Genomic DNA, 14,920 nt, shown 5'->3' on the forward strand with positions numbered 1-14,920 from the left:
GCAGCAATATTTCCTGTTCTGCAGCCTCCGCTGGTGATACCCAGGCAAACAGGGTCTGGAGTGGAACTCCAACAAACTCCAACAGACCTGCAGCTGAGGGACCTGACTATTAGAAGGAAAACTAACAAAGAGAAAGGAATAGCATCAACATCAACAAAAAGGTCACCTACACCAAAACCCCATCTGTAGGTCACCAACATCAAAGACCAAAGGTAGATAAAACCACAAAGATGGGGAGAAACCAGAGCAGAAAAGCTGAAAATTCTAAAAATCACAGCACCTCTTCTCCTCCAAAGGATCGCAGCTCCTCACCAGCAACGGAACAAAGCAGGATGGACAATGACTTTGACAAGCTGACAGAAGTAGGCTTCAGAAGGTCGGTAACAACAAATCTCTCTGAGCTAAAGGAAGATGTTGGAACCCATCGCAAGGAAGCTAAAAACCTTGAAAAAAGATTAGACGAATGGCTAACTAGAATAAACAGTGTAGAGAAGATCTTAAATGACCTGATGGAGCTGAAAAACACAGCACGAGAACTTCGTGACACATGCACAAGCTTCAATAGCCAATTTGATCAAATGGAAGAAGGGTATCAGTGATTAAAGATCAAATTAATGAAATAAAGCGAGAAGACAAGGTTAGAGAAAAAAGAGTAAAAAGAAATGAACAAAGCCTCCAAGAAATACGGGACTATGTGAAAAGACCAAATCTACATTCGATTGGTGTACCTGAAAGTGATGGGGAGAATGGAACCAAGTTGGAAAACACTCTTCAGGATATTATCCAGGAGAACTTCCCCAACCCAGTAAGGCAGGCCAACATTCAAATTCAGGAAATACAGAATACACCAGAAACATACTCCTCGAGAACAGCAACCCCAAGATATAATTGTCAGATTCACAAAAGTTGAAATGAAGGAAAAAGTGTTAAGGGCAGCCAGAGAGAAAGGTCGAGTTACCCACAAAGGGAAGCCCATCAGACTAACAGCGGATCTCTTGGCAGAAACCCTACAAGCCAGAAAAGAGTGGGGGCCAATATTCAACATCCTTAAAGAAAAGAATTTTCAACCCAGAATTTCATATCCAGCCAAACTAAGCGTCATAAGTGAAGGAGAAATAAAATCCTTTACAGACAAGCAAATGCTGAGAGATTTTGTCACCACCAGGCCTGCCTGACAAGAGCTCCTGAAGGGAGCACTAAACATGGAAAGAAACAACCAGTACCAGCCACCACGAAAACATGCCAAAAGTAAAGACCATTGATGCTATGAAGAAACTGGCATCAATTAACAGGCAAAATAACCAGTGAACATCATAATGACAGGATCAAATTCATATATAACAATATTAACCTTAAATGTAAACAGGCTAAATGCCCCAATTAAAAGACACAAACAGGCAAATTGGATACAGTCAAGACCCATCAGTGTGCTGTATTCAGGAGACCCATCTCACATGCAAAGACAAACATAGGCTAAAAATAAAGGGATGGAGGAAGATCTACCAAGCAAATATAAAGCAAAAAAAAGCAGGGGTTGCAATCCTAGTCTCTGATAAAACAGACTTTAAACCAACAAAGATGAAAAGAGACAAAGAAGGCCATTACATAATGGTAAAGGGATCAATGCAACAAGAAGAGCTAACTATCCTAAATATATATGCACCCAATACAGGAGCACCCAGATTCATAAAGCAAGTCCTTAGAGACCTACAAAGAGACTTAGACTCCCACACAATAATAATGGGAGACTTTAACACCCCACTATGAATATTAGAGAGATCAATGAGACAGAAAATTAACAAGGATATCCGGACCTGAACTCAGCTCTGCAACAAACAGACCTAATAGATATCTACAGAACTCTTCACTCCAAATCAACAGAATATACATTCTTCTCAGTACCACATCACACTTATTCTAAAATTAACCACATAATTGGAAGTAAAGCACTCCTCAGCAAATGTAAAAGAAAAGAAATCACAACAAACTGTCTCTTGGACCACAGTGCAATCAAACTAGAACTCAGGATTAAGAAACTCACTCAAAACTGCACAACTACATGGAAACTGAACAACTTGCTCCTGAATGACTACTGGGTAAATAACGAAATGAAGGCAGAAATAAAGATGATCTTTGAAACCAATGAGAACAAAGACACAATGTACCAGAACCTCTGGGACACATTTAAAGCAGTGTGTAGAGGGAAATTTACAGCACTAAATGCCTACAAGAGAAATCAGGAAAGATCTAAAATTGACACCCTAACATCACAATGAAAAGAACTAGAGAAGCAAGAGCAAACACATTCAAAAGCTAGCAGAAGGCAAGAAACAACTAAAATCAGAGCAGAACTGAAAGAGATAGAGACACAAAAAACTCTTCAAAAAATCAATGAATCCAAGAGCTAGTTTTTTGAAAAGATCAACAAAATTGACAGACTGCTAGAAAGACTAACAAAGAAAAGAGAGAAGAGTCAAATAGATGCAATAAAAAATGATAAAGGGGATATCACCACTGATCCCACAGAAATACAAACCACCATGAAAGCATACTATAAACGCCTCTACACAGATGAACTAGGAAATCTAGAAGAAATGGATACATTCCTGGACACATACACTCTCCCAAGACTAAACCAGGAAGAAGTTGAATCTCTGAATAGACCAATAACAGGCTATGAAATTGAGGCAATAATTAATAACCTACCAACCAAAAAAAGTCCAGGACCAGACGGATTCACAGCTGAATTCTATCAGAGGTACAAAGAGGAGTTGGTACCATTCCTTCTGAAACTATTCCAATCAATAGAAAAAGAGGGAATCCTCCCTAACTCATTTTATGAGGCCAGCATCATCCTGATACCAAAGCCTGGCAGACACACAACAAAAAAAGAGAATTTTAGACCAATATCCCTGATAAACATTGATGCGAAAATCCTCAATAAAATACTGGCAAATCAAATCCAGCAGCACATCAGAAAGCTTATCCACCACGATCAAGTCTGCTTCATCCCTGGGATGCAAGGCTGGTTCAACAAACACAAATCAATAAACATAATCCATCACATAAACAGAAGCAATGACAAAAACCAGATGATTATCTCAATAGATGCAGAAAAGGCCTTCAACAAATTCAACAGCCATTCATGCTAAAAACTCTCAATAAACTAGGTATTGATGGAACATATCTCAAAATAATAAGAGCTATTTATGACAAACCCACAGCCAATATCATACTGAATGGGCAAAAACTGGAAGCATTCCCTTTGAAAATCGGCACAAGACAAGGATGCCCTCTCTCACCACTCTTATTTAACGTAGTGTTGGAAGTTCTGACCAGGGCAATCAGGCAAGAGAAAGAAATAAAGGGTATTCAATTAGGAAAAGAGGAAGTCAAATTATCCCTGTTTGCAGATGACATGATTGTATATTTAGAAAACTCCATCATCTCAGCCCAAAATCTCCTTAAGCTGATAAGCAACTTCAGCAAAGTCTCAGGACACAAAATCAATTGCAAAAATCACAAGCATTCCTATGCAATATTAACAGACAAACAGAGCACCAAATCATGAGTGAATTCCCATTCACAATTGCTACACAGAGAATAAAATACCTAGGAATCCAACTTACAAGGGATCTGAAGGACCTCTTCAAGGAGAACTACAAACCACTGCTCAACGAAATAAAAGAGGACACAAACAAATGGAAGAACTTTCCATGCTCATGGATAGGAGGAATCAATATTGTGAAAATGGCCGTACTGCCCAAAGTAATTTATAGTTTCAATGCCATCCCCATCAAGCTACCAATGACTTTCTTCACAGAATTAGAAAAAAAACTACTTTAAATTTCATATGGAACCAAAAAAGAGCCCTCATTGCCAAGACAATCCTAAGCAAAAAGAACAAAGCTGGAGGCATCATGCTACCTGACTTCAAACTATACTACAAGGCTACAGTAACCAAAACAGCATGGTACTGGTACCAAAACAGATATATAAACCAATGGAACAGAACAGAGACCTCAGAAATAACACCACACATCTACAACCATTTGATCTTTGACAAACCTGACAAATACAAGAAATGGGGAAAGGATTCCCTATTTAATAAATGGTGTTGGGAAAACTGGCTAGCCATATGTAGAAAGCTGAAACTGGATCCCTTCCTTACACCTTATACAAAAATTAATTCAAGATGGATTAAAGACTTAAATGTTAGACCTAAAACCATAAAAACCCTAGAAGAAAACCTAGGCAATACCATTCAGGATATAGGCATGGGCAAGGACTTCATGACTAAACCACCAAAAGCAATGGCAACAAAAGCCAAAATAGACAAATGGGATCTAATTAAACTAATGAGTTTCTGCACAGCAAAAGAAACTACCATCAGAGTGAACAGGCAACCTACAAAGTGGGAGAAAATTTTTACAATCTATCCATCTGACAAAGGGTTAATATCCAGAATCTACGAAGAACTCAAACAAATTTACAAGAAAAAAACAACCCCATCAAAAAGTGGGCAAAGGATATGAGCAGACACTTCTCAAAACAAGACATCTATGCAGCCAACAGACATGAAAATATGCTCATCATCACTGGTCATCAAAGAAATGCAAATCAAAACCACAATGAGATACCATCTCACGCCAGCTGGAATGGCAATTATTAAAAAGTCAGGAAACAACAGATGCTGGAGAGGACATGGAGAAAAAGGAACGCTTTTACACTGCTGGTGAGAGGGTAAATTGGTTAAACCATTGTGGAAGACAGTGTGGCGATTCCTCAAGGATCTAGAACTAGAATTACCATTTGACTCAGCAATCCCATTACTGGGTATATACCGAAAGGATTATAAATCATGCTGCTATAAAGACACATGCACACGTATGTTTATTGCAGCACTATTCACAATAGCAAAGACTTGGAACTAACCCAAATGTCCATCAATGATAGACTGGATTAAGAAAATGTGGCACATATACAACATGGAATACTATGCAGCCATAAAAAAGGATGAGTTCATGTCCTTTGCAGGGACATGGATGAAGCTGGAAACCATCATTCTCAGCAAACTATCACAAGGACAGAAAACCAAACACTGCATGTTCTCACTCATAGGTAGGAATTGAACAATGGGATCACTGGGACACAGGGTGGGGAACACCACACACTGGGGCCTGTTGGGGGGTGGGGGGCTGGGGGAGGGGTAGCATTAGGAGAAATAACTAATGTAAATGATGAGTTGATGGGTGCAGCAAACCAACATGGCACATGTATACCTATGTATCAAACCTGCATGTTGTGCACATGTACCCTAGAACTTAAAGTATATATATAAAAAAAGAACAGAGTTCTGATAGAGTCACATTTTCCTCCAAATTAAAAACAGTATCAGTGCTCAGTTGTCAGTTTAGAAAACAGTGTGTCTTCAGTGAGGATTTCTGAACAAGAAGGGAAAAGAAAAACAATACTTTGACAGAGCAAAACTTACAAGAGGAAGAATATAACAAACATTACTTGCCTTCCAGACCCCGATTTTCTTTTCAGGCTTCTGTAGTAAGAGCTCTTCTGCTATGTCTTTCATCTGTAACTGAAAGCAAAACCAATTGTTTTATCCCAGTTATTCAGACTAAAGGTTTGAAATCATTTACTAATTAAGTAGCTAAAAAAATGAGATAAAGGTTAACTTGGACAAGAGATAGTGAACTTAGGAGAAAGAGGATCAAACTTAAAAACGGAAGCCCTGTGGTCAGGTACCAAATTTTTCTGAACACTCTATCTTCTGTAAAATAGAGATAATACTACCCGATTGTTATTGCCCAAATGATGATAGTTTCACTTGAGCTCACATGGGAACTGAAGCTGGAAAGACAATTATGACTTCTCAGACTTTTTAGCTATTTTCTAGCCATATACTTTCACAACTAATTTTAAAAGAGTACTAAAAGTTACTCAACACAGAAATATAGTAGATATTTCTTGGGGTTATTGCCTATTCATATCATTTCCCCTTTCTTGGGAACCACTCATAACAAATCTGTGCTATTGACTCTATCTCCCTGTCCATAGCAGATAGATCCAGAAGTAGATCTAGAGAAATAAGGAATAGAGTCACTAAGGCTAAGTCTTTATTGATAGACAGAGCCAGGAGGAAAGATCCGAGAATTCTTGCTGGGTTCCTAGGGCTGTCCTGGCCTACATCTTTTCTAAAGCTTGGATGTCAACTCTTAAGTGTGTGAGATGCCCCAGCAGCATTTTAGAATCAATCCTCACCCCTCCTTTTTGTCTTTGGTTCAAGGTTGCCAAAATCAGTTTATTTTGCTGGCCACCCAAAGAATGCTAAGTCAAGAAATGACTATGCATTACAATAAAATTACAGTGATAAACATAATGAGGAAACATGGTAAATGATATTAGCAAGCCAGATGCCCTTTTACTTGGCTTTGGATAGAGAATTGGAGTTAGCCTGAAGAAACAGAATGAGATTTGAGTTTTCCCAAAGCTTATTTCCAGAAACATTTTGCCTAAAGTCAATCCTTCTTCTTCATACTATAAATTCTGTCTTCCCAGCTGTACTGTGTTTTCCATAAGGTGCTCAGCTCAAATGACTAAGGATATTTCCAAATAGGTAGGCTACAAAGTGTTTGAGAAACTGAATATAGAACGAAGCTTTTCAGGTTCTTCCTGATTAGTATTAATGGCACGTGGCTTTGCATACTAAAGTCCAAAATTGCATGTTTTCTGACCCCTGTGTTATTTTTATAAAGATTGAGTTTGCCTGAAACCTAAAAACAAGGTGTGCTAATGACATTTTAAATTATCAAAGAAATACTTCTTATAAAATAAAAACAAGACAAAGCAAAGACAAACCCACTTTACAAAATAAAAAGTAAAAATCCTCACTCCCCAAACCCATTCCCAGGAGGCAGATCTTTTTAGGTGTTTTTCTACCATAAGCATAAACATAAACAGATGGATGGATGGATGGATATATATGCATAGACAGAGATGTAAGTAAATGTAATGGGATTATCTTCTATACATTGTTCTGCATCCTGCTTGTTTTGTTCAATAAATGACATCTTTCATATAGTACATGTGGAAATCTCATTTTTATTTTTTAATCTCATTTTTTAAGGAAATCTGCATATTTTTCCATAGTACAGAATTATCATAACTTATCTAATTCTTCTCCCATTTGATATTGCAATGAATATCCTTGTATAACCTTGTCCACTTGTGTGAAGACTTAATAATATTAAAGATAACACCTATATTAATAGATAACATTTGAGTGTTTGCCATGTGCCAGGCACCATTCTAAGAAACTAAGCACATGTTAATTTCACTTCATTTTTCAGAACAACCTTACTAAGTAATTACTATGACCAACTCAATTTTTCAAATGAGGAAACAATTTATGAAACTTAAAGGTGGTACAACTAATATGTGGCAGTGTTGAGATTAAAACTTGGCAGTCATAGCTGGGCACTGTGGCACTTTCCTATAGTCCCAGCAACTCAGAGGCTGAGGCAGGAAGATTGATTGAGCCGCAGTGGTTCAAAGCTGTAGTGCACTACGATTGTGCTTGTGAATAGCCACTGCACTCTAGTTTGGACACTGAGAAAAAAGGGTGACCCCTGACTCTCAAATAAACAAAAAACCAAAAACTTGGGAATTTTGACTCCATGCTTTTTTTTAAAAAAAAAATTATTATTATTATTATTTTAGAGACAGGGTTTCACTCTGTCACCCAGTCTAGAGTGCACTGATGTGATCATAGCTCACTGTAACCTCAATCTCCTAGACTTGAGCAATCCTCCTGCTTCAGCCTTCCAAGTAGCTGGGACTACAGGTGCATGCCACCACATGTGGCTGACTCCATGCTTCAAACCACTCCCAACAGAAGTACAATGACTAAGGCCTGGCATGGCATCTCACACCTGTAATCCCAGCACTTTGGGAGGCCAAGACAGGAGGACTGCTTGAGCCTAGGAGTTTGAGACCAGCCTGGGCACATAGCAAGACTCCATCTCTTCAAAAAAAATTTTTTTTTAATTAACTGGGCATGGTGGTGCATGCCTGTAGTCTCAGTTACTTGGGAGGCTGAGGTGGGAGTATTGCTTGAGCACAGGAGTTCGAGGCTGCAGTGAGCTAGGATCACACCACTGCACTTCAGACTGGGTGACAGAGAGAGCCCATTCCTTAAAAAAAAAAAAAAAAAAAAAAAAGTACAATGGCTGTGTCACCAGGTATGCACATTTGAAGTTTTGAGAGGTACTGACAACTGCTATCAAAAGATTATACTAATTTATATACCTTTATCTTTTGACGTGCTGCAAACTGTTCACTTGCAAGAAACAATGGCAGCCATACATTTTCTAGCCTATTTTGCACATGCTTCTGGATTTCAACTAGAACAGGTGCATCAAGCTGCTCATGAAGAATCTTCCCCCAGCCACCACTTAAATGCATTACCTAAGAAAATTAAAATGGAAACAGAAACTATTGTGCTTTCTAAAAGAAACACTAATAGTCATTAATTCATTCATTCACTACAAAACCATTTGCTGCACCCTGAGGGGCGCCAATTTTCATTTTCTGTATAACATCTCCTGGCTATACTGAGCAATAATTCCCCTAAAATCAGACAGACAATTGTGGTTTATGTGGTGGTTGTTTCAGATGTATGATTTGTGCTTACTTATGATATATCAAAAAGAACACAGAAGTGGGATTTTTATCCCGCGTGACCACAGCAATGGCATTTTTTTCCCTCCATGGACTCAGTATCTCCAATTGAAAAATGAGGACATTAGTCTATTAGTTTTCTAATATCCTATGAATCTGTGATTCTAGTCATATTGATCCATTTAAGAATTTTCTTCTGTGGATGAGGAAAATGTGTTAATTAGTTAAAAGACAACCTTGACTCAGATATTATAAATATGTATATTACCAACAAATGTTGGGTTGGAGATAGGATGATGGCAGCTGTAGTGCACTATGCACCCAGAACAGTGCAGCTGTAGTGACAGCAATGTAGGGCTTTTCCAACAACCTCTAAGCAGAAAACAGAGGCAACAGGAAGCAGAAAAAGGTCATGTTTTACAGATAATAAGTACCATTTGTAAAATACAACTTCTTTGTGATCTAAATTTTCCTTCTGCTTAATTATTGGCTTCAACAAGCTACTAATGGCTTTTTCCTGCCATAACTCATTCTGGTTTCTACCTGTTTCTGTGTACATACCACTCAAAATTTCTGGATTGCTCAGTGGAACAACTGCCCTCTTCTTTGTTCTCCTTTGAGCAATAATATTAATATAATACCACTACTAATACTATTGTTTTATATAAAAACAAAAAGGAAATCCTCTTCTTAGTCCTCCTTTAATAATATCAATTAAATAATATCAATACTAATATTTTTCTGTATAAAAACAAAAAAGAAAAAGAAAAAAAAAGACTACCTTGCTAATCAAAGAGAAAATTGGCTGCACAACTGAAATCTGGACTAGCACGATCTTTATAAAACAATGTGACGCAGACATCCTTAAGTATAAAATACATTTTAAAAGTAATGACAAAGACAAAGAAGGATCATTGGGGAAAATCCTCTGTAGTAAGCACATCCATTTGCTATGATAGCAATGGGTGACTTTCACTGACTTAGATTCTCAGCATGTTGTGTGTACTATGGAGGATTCACACAGTAGCATGAGATATCATGAAACCTCACGCAATGTAGCACAAGCCAAATAGAAAACAAATGCTTTCCATGTGTTTATTTCATACTTGTGCTTATTGAGACACCCAACCACTTTTCTAATGTGTCCCAGATTTGTATCTCAGGGAACTAAGGACAAAGCATTTTTGTCAAAGTTGCTTAATTCCAGAATTCCTGCTCCCTCTTGCTCCCAAAGACTTTTGCCAATTTCTCCTGCACCCCAAAGATCTAGCTTTTAAATTTGGTATGCCTTACTTGTGAGCCTCTCTGAGTTTTTCTTTAATTTACTGAATTTAGCATTAATCTGAAATTTGTATTTTATTAATATATACCATTAGAATATGCATTCTTGTAAACTACCAAACCAAAAAAATCATAAACTATACATTACATCTTTAGGTTATGAATGTAATATTAACAAACTTCAAGCTAAATAAATTATAATAATTATTTATATTTCAAAAGTATAAAAATTGAGTCATATTTCATGAGTAGTGTTACATGAACACAAACCTACTGCTGAATCCCAATTATATATATATATACATATATATATATTTTTTTTTTTTTGAGACACGGTCTCACTCACTGTTGTCCAGGCTGAAGTGCAGGGGCACAATCTCCACTCACTGCAACCTCTGCCTCCTGGGTTTAAGGGATTCTCCTGCCTTAGCCTCCCGAGTAGCTGGGATTACAGGTGTGTGCCACCACACCCGGCTAAATTTTGTATTTTTAGTAGAGACAGGATTTCACCATGGCCAGGCTGGTCTTGAACTCCTGACCTCAAACAATCTACCTGTCTTGGCCTCCCAAAGTGCTGGATTACAGGTGTGAGCCACCACGCCCAGCCCAATCTTATATTCTTGCTGTCAATCTAATGATACTGTAGTTATTTAGTTATTAATAAATTGTGATTAAGGCCATAGGACTTTGGTCCAACAAATGTTCAAACTGTCCTGGTCAATAAAAATAGTTTCTGGGGAAAATACAATTGTAAGGAGGATTTTCTATTCTTTCTTTTATAATATTTGCTCAAGGTTCCATAGTAAAGAGGATTTTCAAAGATCGATTATATTTGGAGTAATATCAGTTCACAGAAGAACAGAAAAGTGGTAGAGATTTAGCTTAATGGTTGATAACAGCTGTTTTCCTACATGTTGACAGGTGCAGGGAGCTTGTCCATCTTCTTCACCACTTTATCTTGAGCACCTAGAACAGTCTGGCATAGTGAAGGCACTCAAATTTGTTGAATGAGTCAATGAGTAGGTGAATAAAAGTTATTTTATTCTATAAACTACTTTTTAGAGTAACACATTTTTATACTATATAGTATTTGAGTATTAAAGACATTTAATTTATAGATGCTCATAAATACCTAAATAAATATCAAAGGTCTTTAACACATTAGTCATAAGCAAAAGAAAAGAAAATAAGAGACTTTCAGGTTGTTGGCAAAAATAGAAATAAAATACCGGTTTTCAAACATCAATTTAAAAAATAGGTTTGCATGTTGATACCTGGTTCTGCTGATACAGAGAAGCTGGACTGTTGGGTCCAAAGAAATATTTTTTATTAAGGTATTTGTTTTTAATGTATATAGATTTTGCCTTCCTTTGATTTCGATCTCTGTAAGTTATTCTCCGGAACTGCTCAATGTCTGTCCAGCACATAAGATCCATGCTAAAATGAAAACAAAAACAATGTATAGCTCTTCATATTTCTTCCTCTAAATTCTAGTAAACACTCGATTGTTGTTTTGACAGAACTTAGAAAGTGGCTATCTTGACTAGTAGCATTAGATCATGGAAATAACGAACCCAATATTGTATCTCTGATCCCTTTCTAGGCTAGTTCGCTTGACTCTATTACACTCCTAATCCTGGCTAAATATATGAATGATGACAAAGGATTTTTGTGATCAGAAAAAAAAATCTATCACCATTATTGGTAGGATCTCAGAGTTCTTTCACTAATTTCATCAATTTCAAAAATGAGAAAATTTCCACATATGTCATGTCATTTGACAAAAGGTCAAATTTAGAATAATCCTCATCTTGATGGGTACCAAAAAATAGAAAGCTTGAATAAGGGCCAGGAACAATGGCTCATACCTGTAATCCCAGCACTTTGGGAGGCCAAGGCAGGCAGGCAGATCACTTTAGGTCACGAGTTTGAGACCAGCCTGGCCAACATGGCAAAATCCCATCTCTACTAAAAATACAAAAATTAGCTGAGTGTGGCGGCACATGCCTGTAATTCCAGCTACTGCAGAGGCTGAGGCATGAGAATCACTTGAACCCAGGAGACGGAGCCTGCAGTGAGCTGGGATCATGCCACTTCAGCCTGGGCGACAGAGTGAGACCTTGTCTCAAAAAAGAAAAAAAAAAAAAGAATGAATAAGACCTACTATTTGATAGCACAATAGGATGACTATAGTCAATAATAACTGTACATTTTAAAATAAAGTATAACTGGATTGTTTATAACTCAAAGGATAAATGCTTGAGGGAATGGATACCCCATTCTCCATGATGTGCTTATTTCACACTACATGCCTGTATCAGAACATCTCATGTACCCCATAAATATATACATGGGGTATATATATATACCCCATAAATATATATACCCCATAAATATATACCCCATAAATATATACTATGTAGCCACAAAATTAAAAAAATTAATAAATAAAAAATAAAAAGATAGAAAAATCCTCATTACAATGAAGGGAAACCATATACAGTGAAATTTGGCTCCCAGATCTAACCAGTTTCTGTTAACTAGGGAGAATATTAATAGGAAAAAAATATATTGAACACTTCAGTTTATGTTAGATAAATATGTTATAAGGTTCCAAGATTCTGGGTAAAACTACAATGTTTCATTTATAAATCGGTTAATAAAAATTATAAAATATTATAATTTCAATATCTCAGTGAAATATAAAAAGGACACATTCCAGAAATAGTAATTAAAATACCAGCCTAGAGAAATATAAAAGAAAGAAACAGTAGAAAAGAGAAAAAATAAAGCACACTGGTATTTTAACTTAGCCAATGCTAAAAGTATCAACATTGTGTAACCACTTAAAAGAGCAATGTGGAGGTTGCTACAATCAAAATGTACTCCATCTTTAAAAAGTTACCCATACAGATTTCAGATAATCATGTTTGTCAGTTTTTATTGACATGAGTAAAATCTGTTACAGCACCAAATCACTTTTATAATATGTTGAATCAAAACTAGTAGCTTAGAAAAATGTTTTCAGTGAGAAATACTTGGTTATGTCCCTCACCTTGAAGAATGAGTCTCAAGAAACTGACGGAAATGTTCAAACTCCAGTTTGTTGTTAAGCAGATCACTAAACTTAAAATGCTTGTATTCTGCAGGAACATTATCCCAATATTCTGTTCGTTTAGAGACGTTAGAGAGTGATAAAATGCCAGTTCCAATTTCACAAGTGGTGTCCTAGTGAAATAGTACTTTTCAGAAAAAATCTCTTAAACACAACAAGTTGTTTACAATTTTAAGTAGAGAAACTGAAAGAAAAATCAACCATTAGGCCAAAGCCATTTAATAATTCAATGGCAGAGTGGGAAAAGACTTTAGAATCTGGTAAAGAATCTGGTTCAGATTCTAACAACCTGGATAAAGAATCTGGTTCAGATTCTAACATATCAAATTCTGTTCTGTTTATTTTCATTCCATTCCCTTCTTTTCATAAATATTTACTATACAAAGCACTTGCTTGTAAATTATTAACTTTAATAGATTTTTCTAAGTATAGAAGTAAAATGTCTTTTGTAATAAGAAAATAAAAATCATACATAATACTACCATTCAAAGATAACCACCATTAACACTTTTTAATGTATCCTTCCAGTCTTACTTATAGATATACATGTAGTTTACAAAAAATGAAGAAAAGCATAAAAATAAAAATTAAAAATAAAAACAAATAAAAAGTGAAGCTTAGATACTATGATGGTTGCATAGTTCAGCAGATTGAATTCATGAAGAGATTTACAGTGTCTGATGTAGTTTCAAAATATAAAGATAGGATTATGCACCTATTTATAGTTTTGTGACCTGGTTCTTTTTCTTAACAATGTATCATAAACATAAGACATTCTTTTATAACATAATTTTTAGAAGTTATAGAGTAATACAAGCTACTTATCTAATAATACATCCTTCAAATATAATATTAAAATATAATATAAGTATAATCACCTTCATATAAAAGTTAATTTTTAGGTAATTTTATGACCTCTGATGTTTTGTGAACAGTTTACAAGCACGAAAGGGCAAAGGGGAAAAGAGGCTTATTCTTTGTAAGGCCCTTCCTTATATAATTCCTTACATAACTAATTCATCTCCCTATTTGTTTTTGTAAAGGATCCATGAGATAAGCCACCAATGTTTTAAAAATTAATTCTCCTTATGTAGAAGGATTGTGGATAGTGTTATAAAGTTTAGTTCATAGAGTTTACAATACAACCTTACATCATGCTACCTTTATGGATTTTTATGTATCCTTTGCAAGCTAGTAGTAGTGTATCAAATAGAGAACTTCTGGATAACAATAAAAATTTCAGATATGTACAAAGAAGAAAGTTTAAAAAAAAATCACCTGAAACCTTACCACTCAGAGTTAACTATCTTTAATATTTTGGTGAGTGTCTTTTCAGATATTTCTTTTTATACATATGGATACATGCAGAAATACATATATAATTTTACATAAACAGGATCATACCATACCAGTGTTTCTGTTCCAAAAATTTTAATATATCTTAAACACTTTCCAGGTCAATTAACTGTCATTTTTATGTAGATGCACAAATTTAATTTTATGGCTTTAAGGATTTATTATGTTTACTTAGCCAATCCAAAAGATTCAACTTTATGAATCAAAATAACACTTTAATATCCCAATCAATCCTATGATCTTTTTACCGTCTTCCTCAATTCCTTCCCATACTTTTTCTTTATTGTTTTCCCTATTGCTGTCACGCAACAGTTTCTTTTCTGTTTAGAAAACTTAATTTAACTGTTTTGTAACCTGACAACAAATAGAAAGAGCAGCTGCCATATAGAAAATAACTGATAACATTCAAAGAAATATAACACAGTTGAAGGCTCCAATGTCTGGTCTTAGCCAAGGCAAATGAGTGGCCTGGCT

At 35.9% G+C, this 14,920-nt stretch overlaps 1 protein-coding gene and 1 non-coding gene across 31 annotated transcripts in view; one reads left to right on the forward strand and one right to left on the reverse strand.

Moving 5' to 3' along the window:
- RGS22 (regulator of G protein signaling 22) overlaps nt 1-14,920 on the reverse strand; it is a 160,982-nt gene that overhangs the window by 37,296 nt on the left and 108,766 nt on the right. For 25 of the 30 annotated variants that reach the window (XR_008504061.2, XR_010127331.1, XM_054497635.2 and 22 more), the window contains 4 exons: nt 13,031-13,203; nt 11,250-11,412; nt 8,323-8,481; nt 5,525-5,593 (listed from right to left, as the gene is read on the reverse strand). Coding sequence is in view for 28 of the 30 variants with exons in the window: in XM_054497635.2 (XP_054353610.2) it covers nt 5,525-5,593; nt 8,323-8,481; nt 11,250-11,412; nt 13,031-13,203 (564 nt within the window). In the remaining 2 variants the exon portion in view is untranslated. The remainder of the gene's footprint in view (nt 1-5,524; nt 5,594-8,322; nt 8,482-11,249; nt 11,413-13,030; nt 13,204-14,920) is intronic. The other 5 variants (XM_054497634.2, XM_054497625.2, XM_063669417.1 and 2 more) reach the window with 1 other exon arrangement.
- LOC129043320 (small nucleolar RNA SNORD77) lies at nt 13,712-13,778 on the forward strand. Its single transcript, XR_008504412.1, has one exon. It is a non-coding gene; the product is annotated as a small nucleolar RNA SNORD77 (small nucleolar RNA).

This window comes from Pongo pygmaeus, chromosome 7, assembly GCF_028885625.2.
Source record: "Pongo pygmaeus isolate AG05252 chromosome 7, NHGRI_mPonPyg2-v2.0_pri, whole genome shotgun sequence".
NCBI classification, from domain to species: Eukaryota; Metazoa; Chordata; class Mammalia; order Primates; family Hominidae; genus Pongo; species Pongo pygmaeus.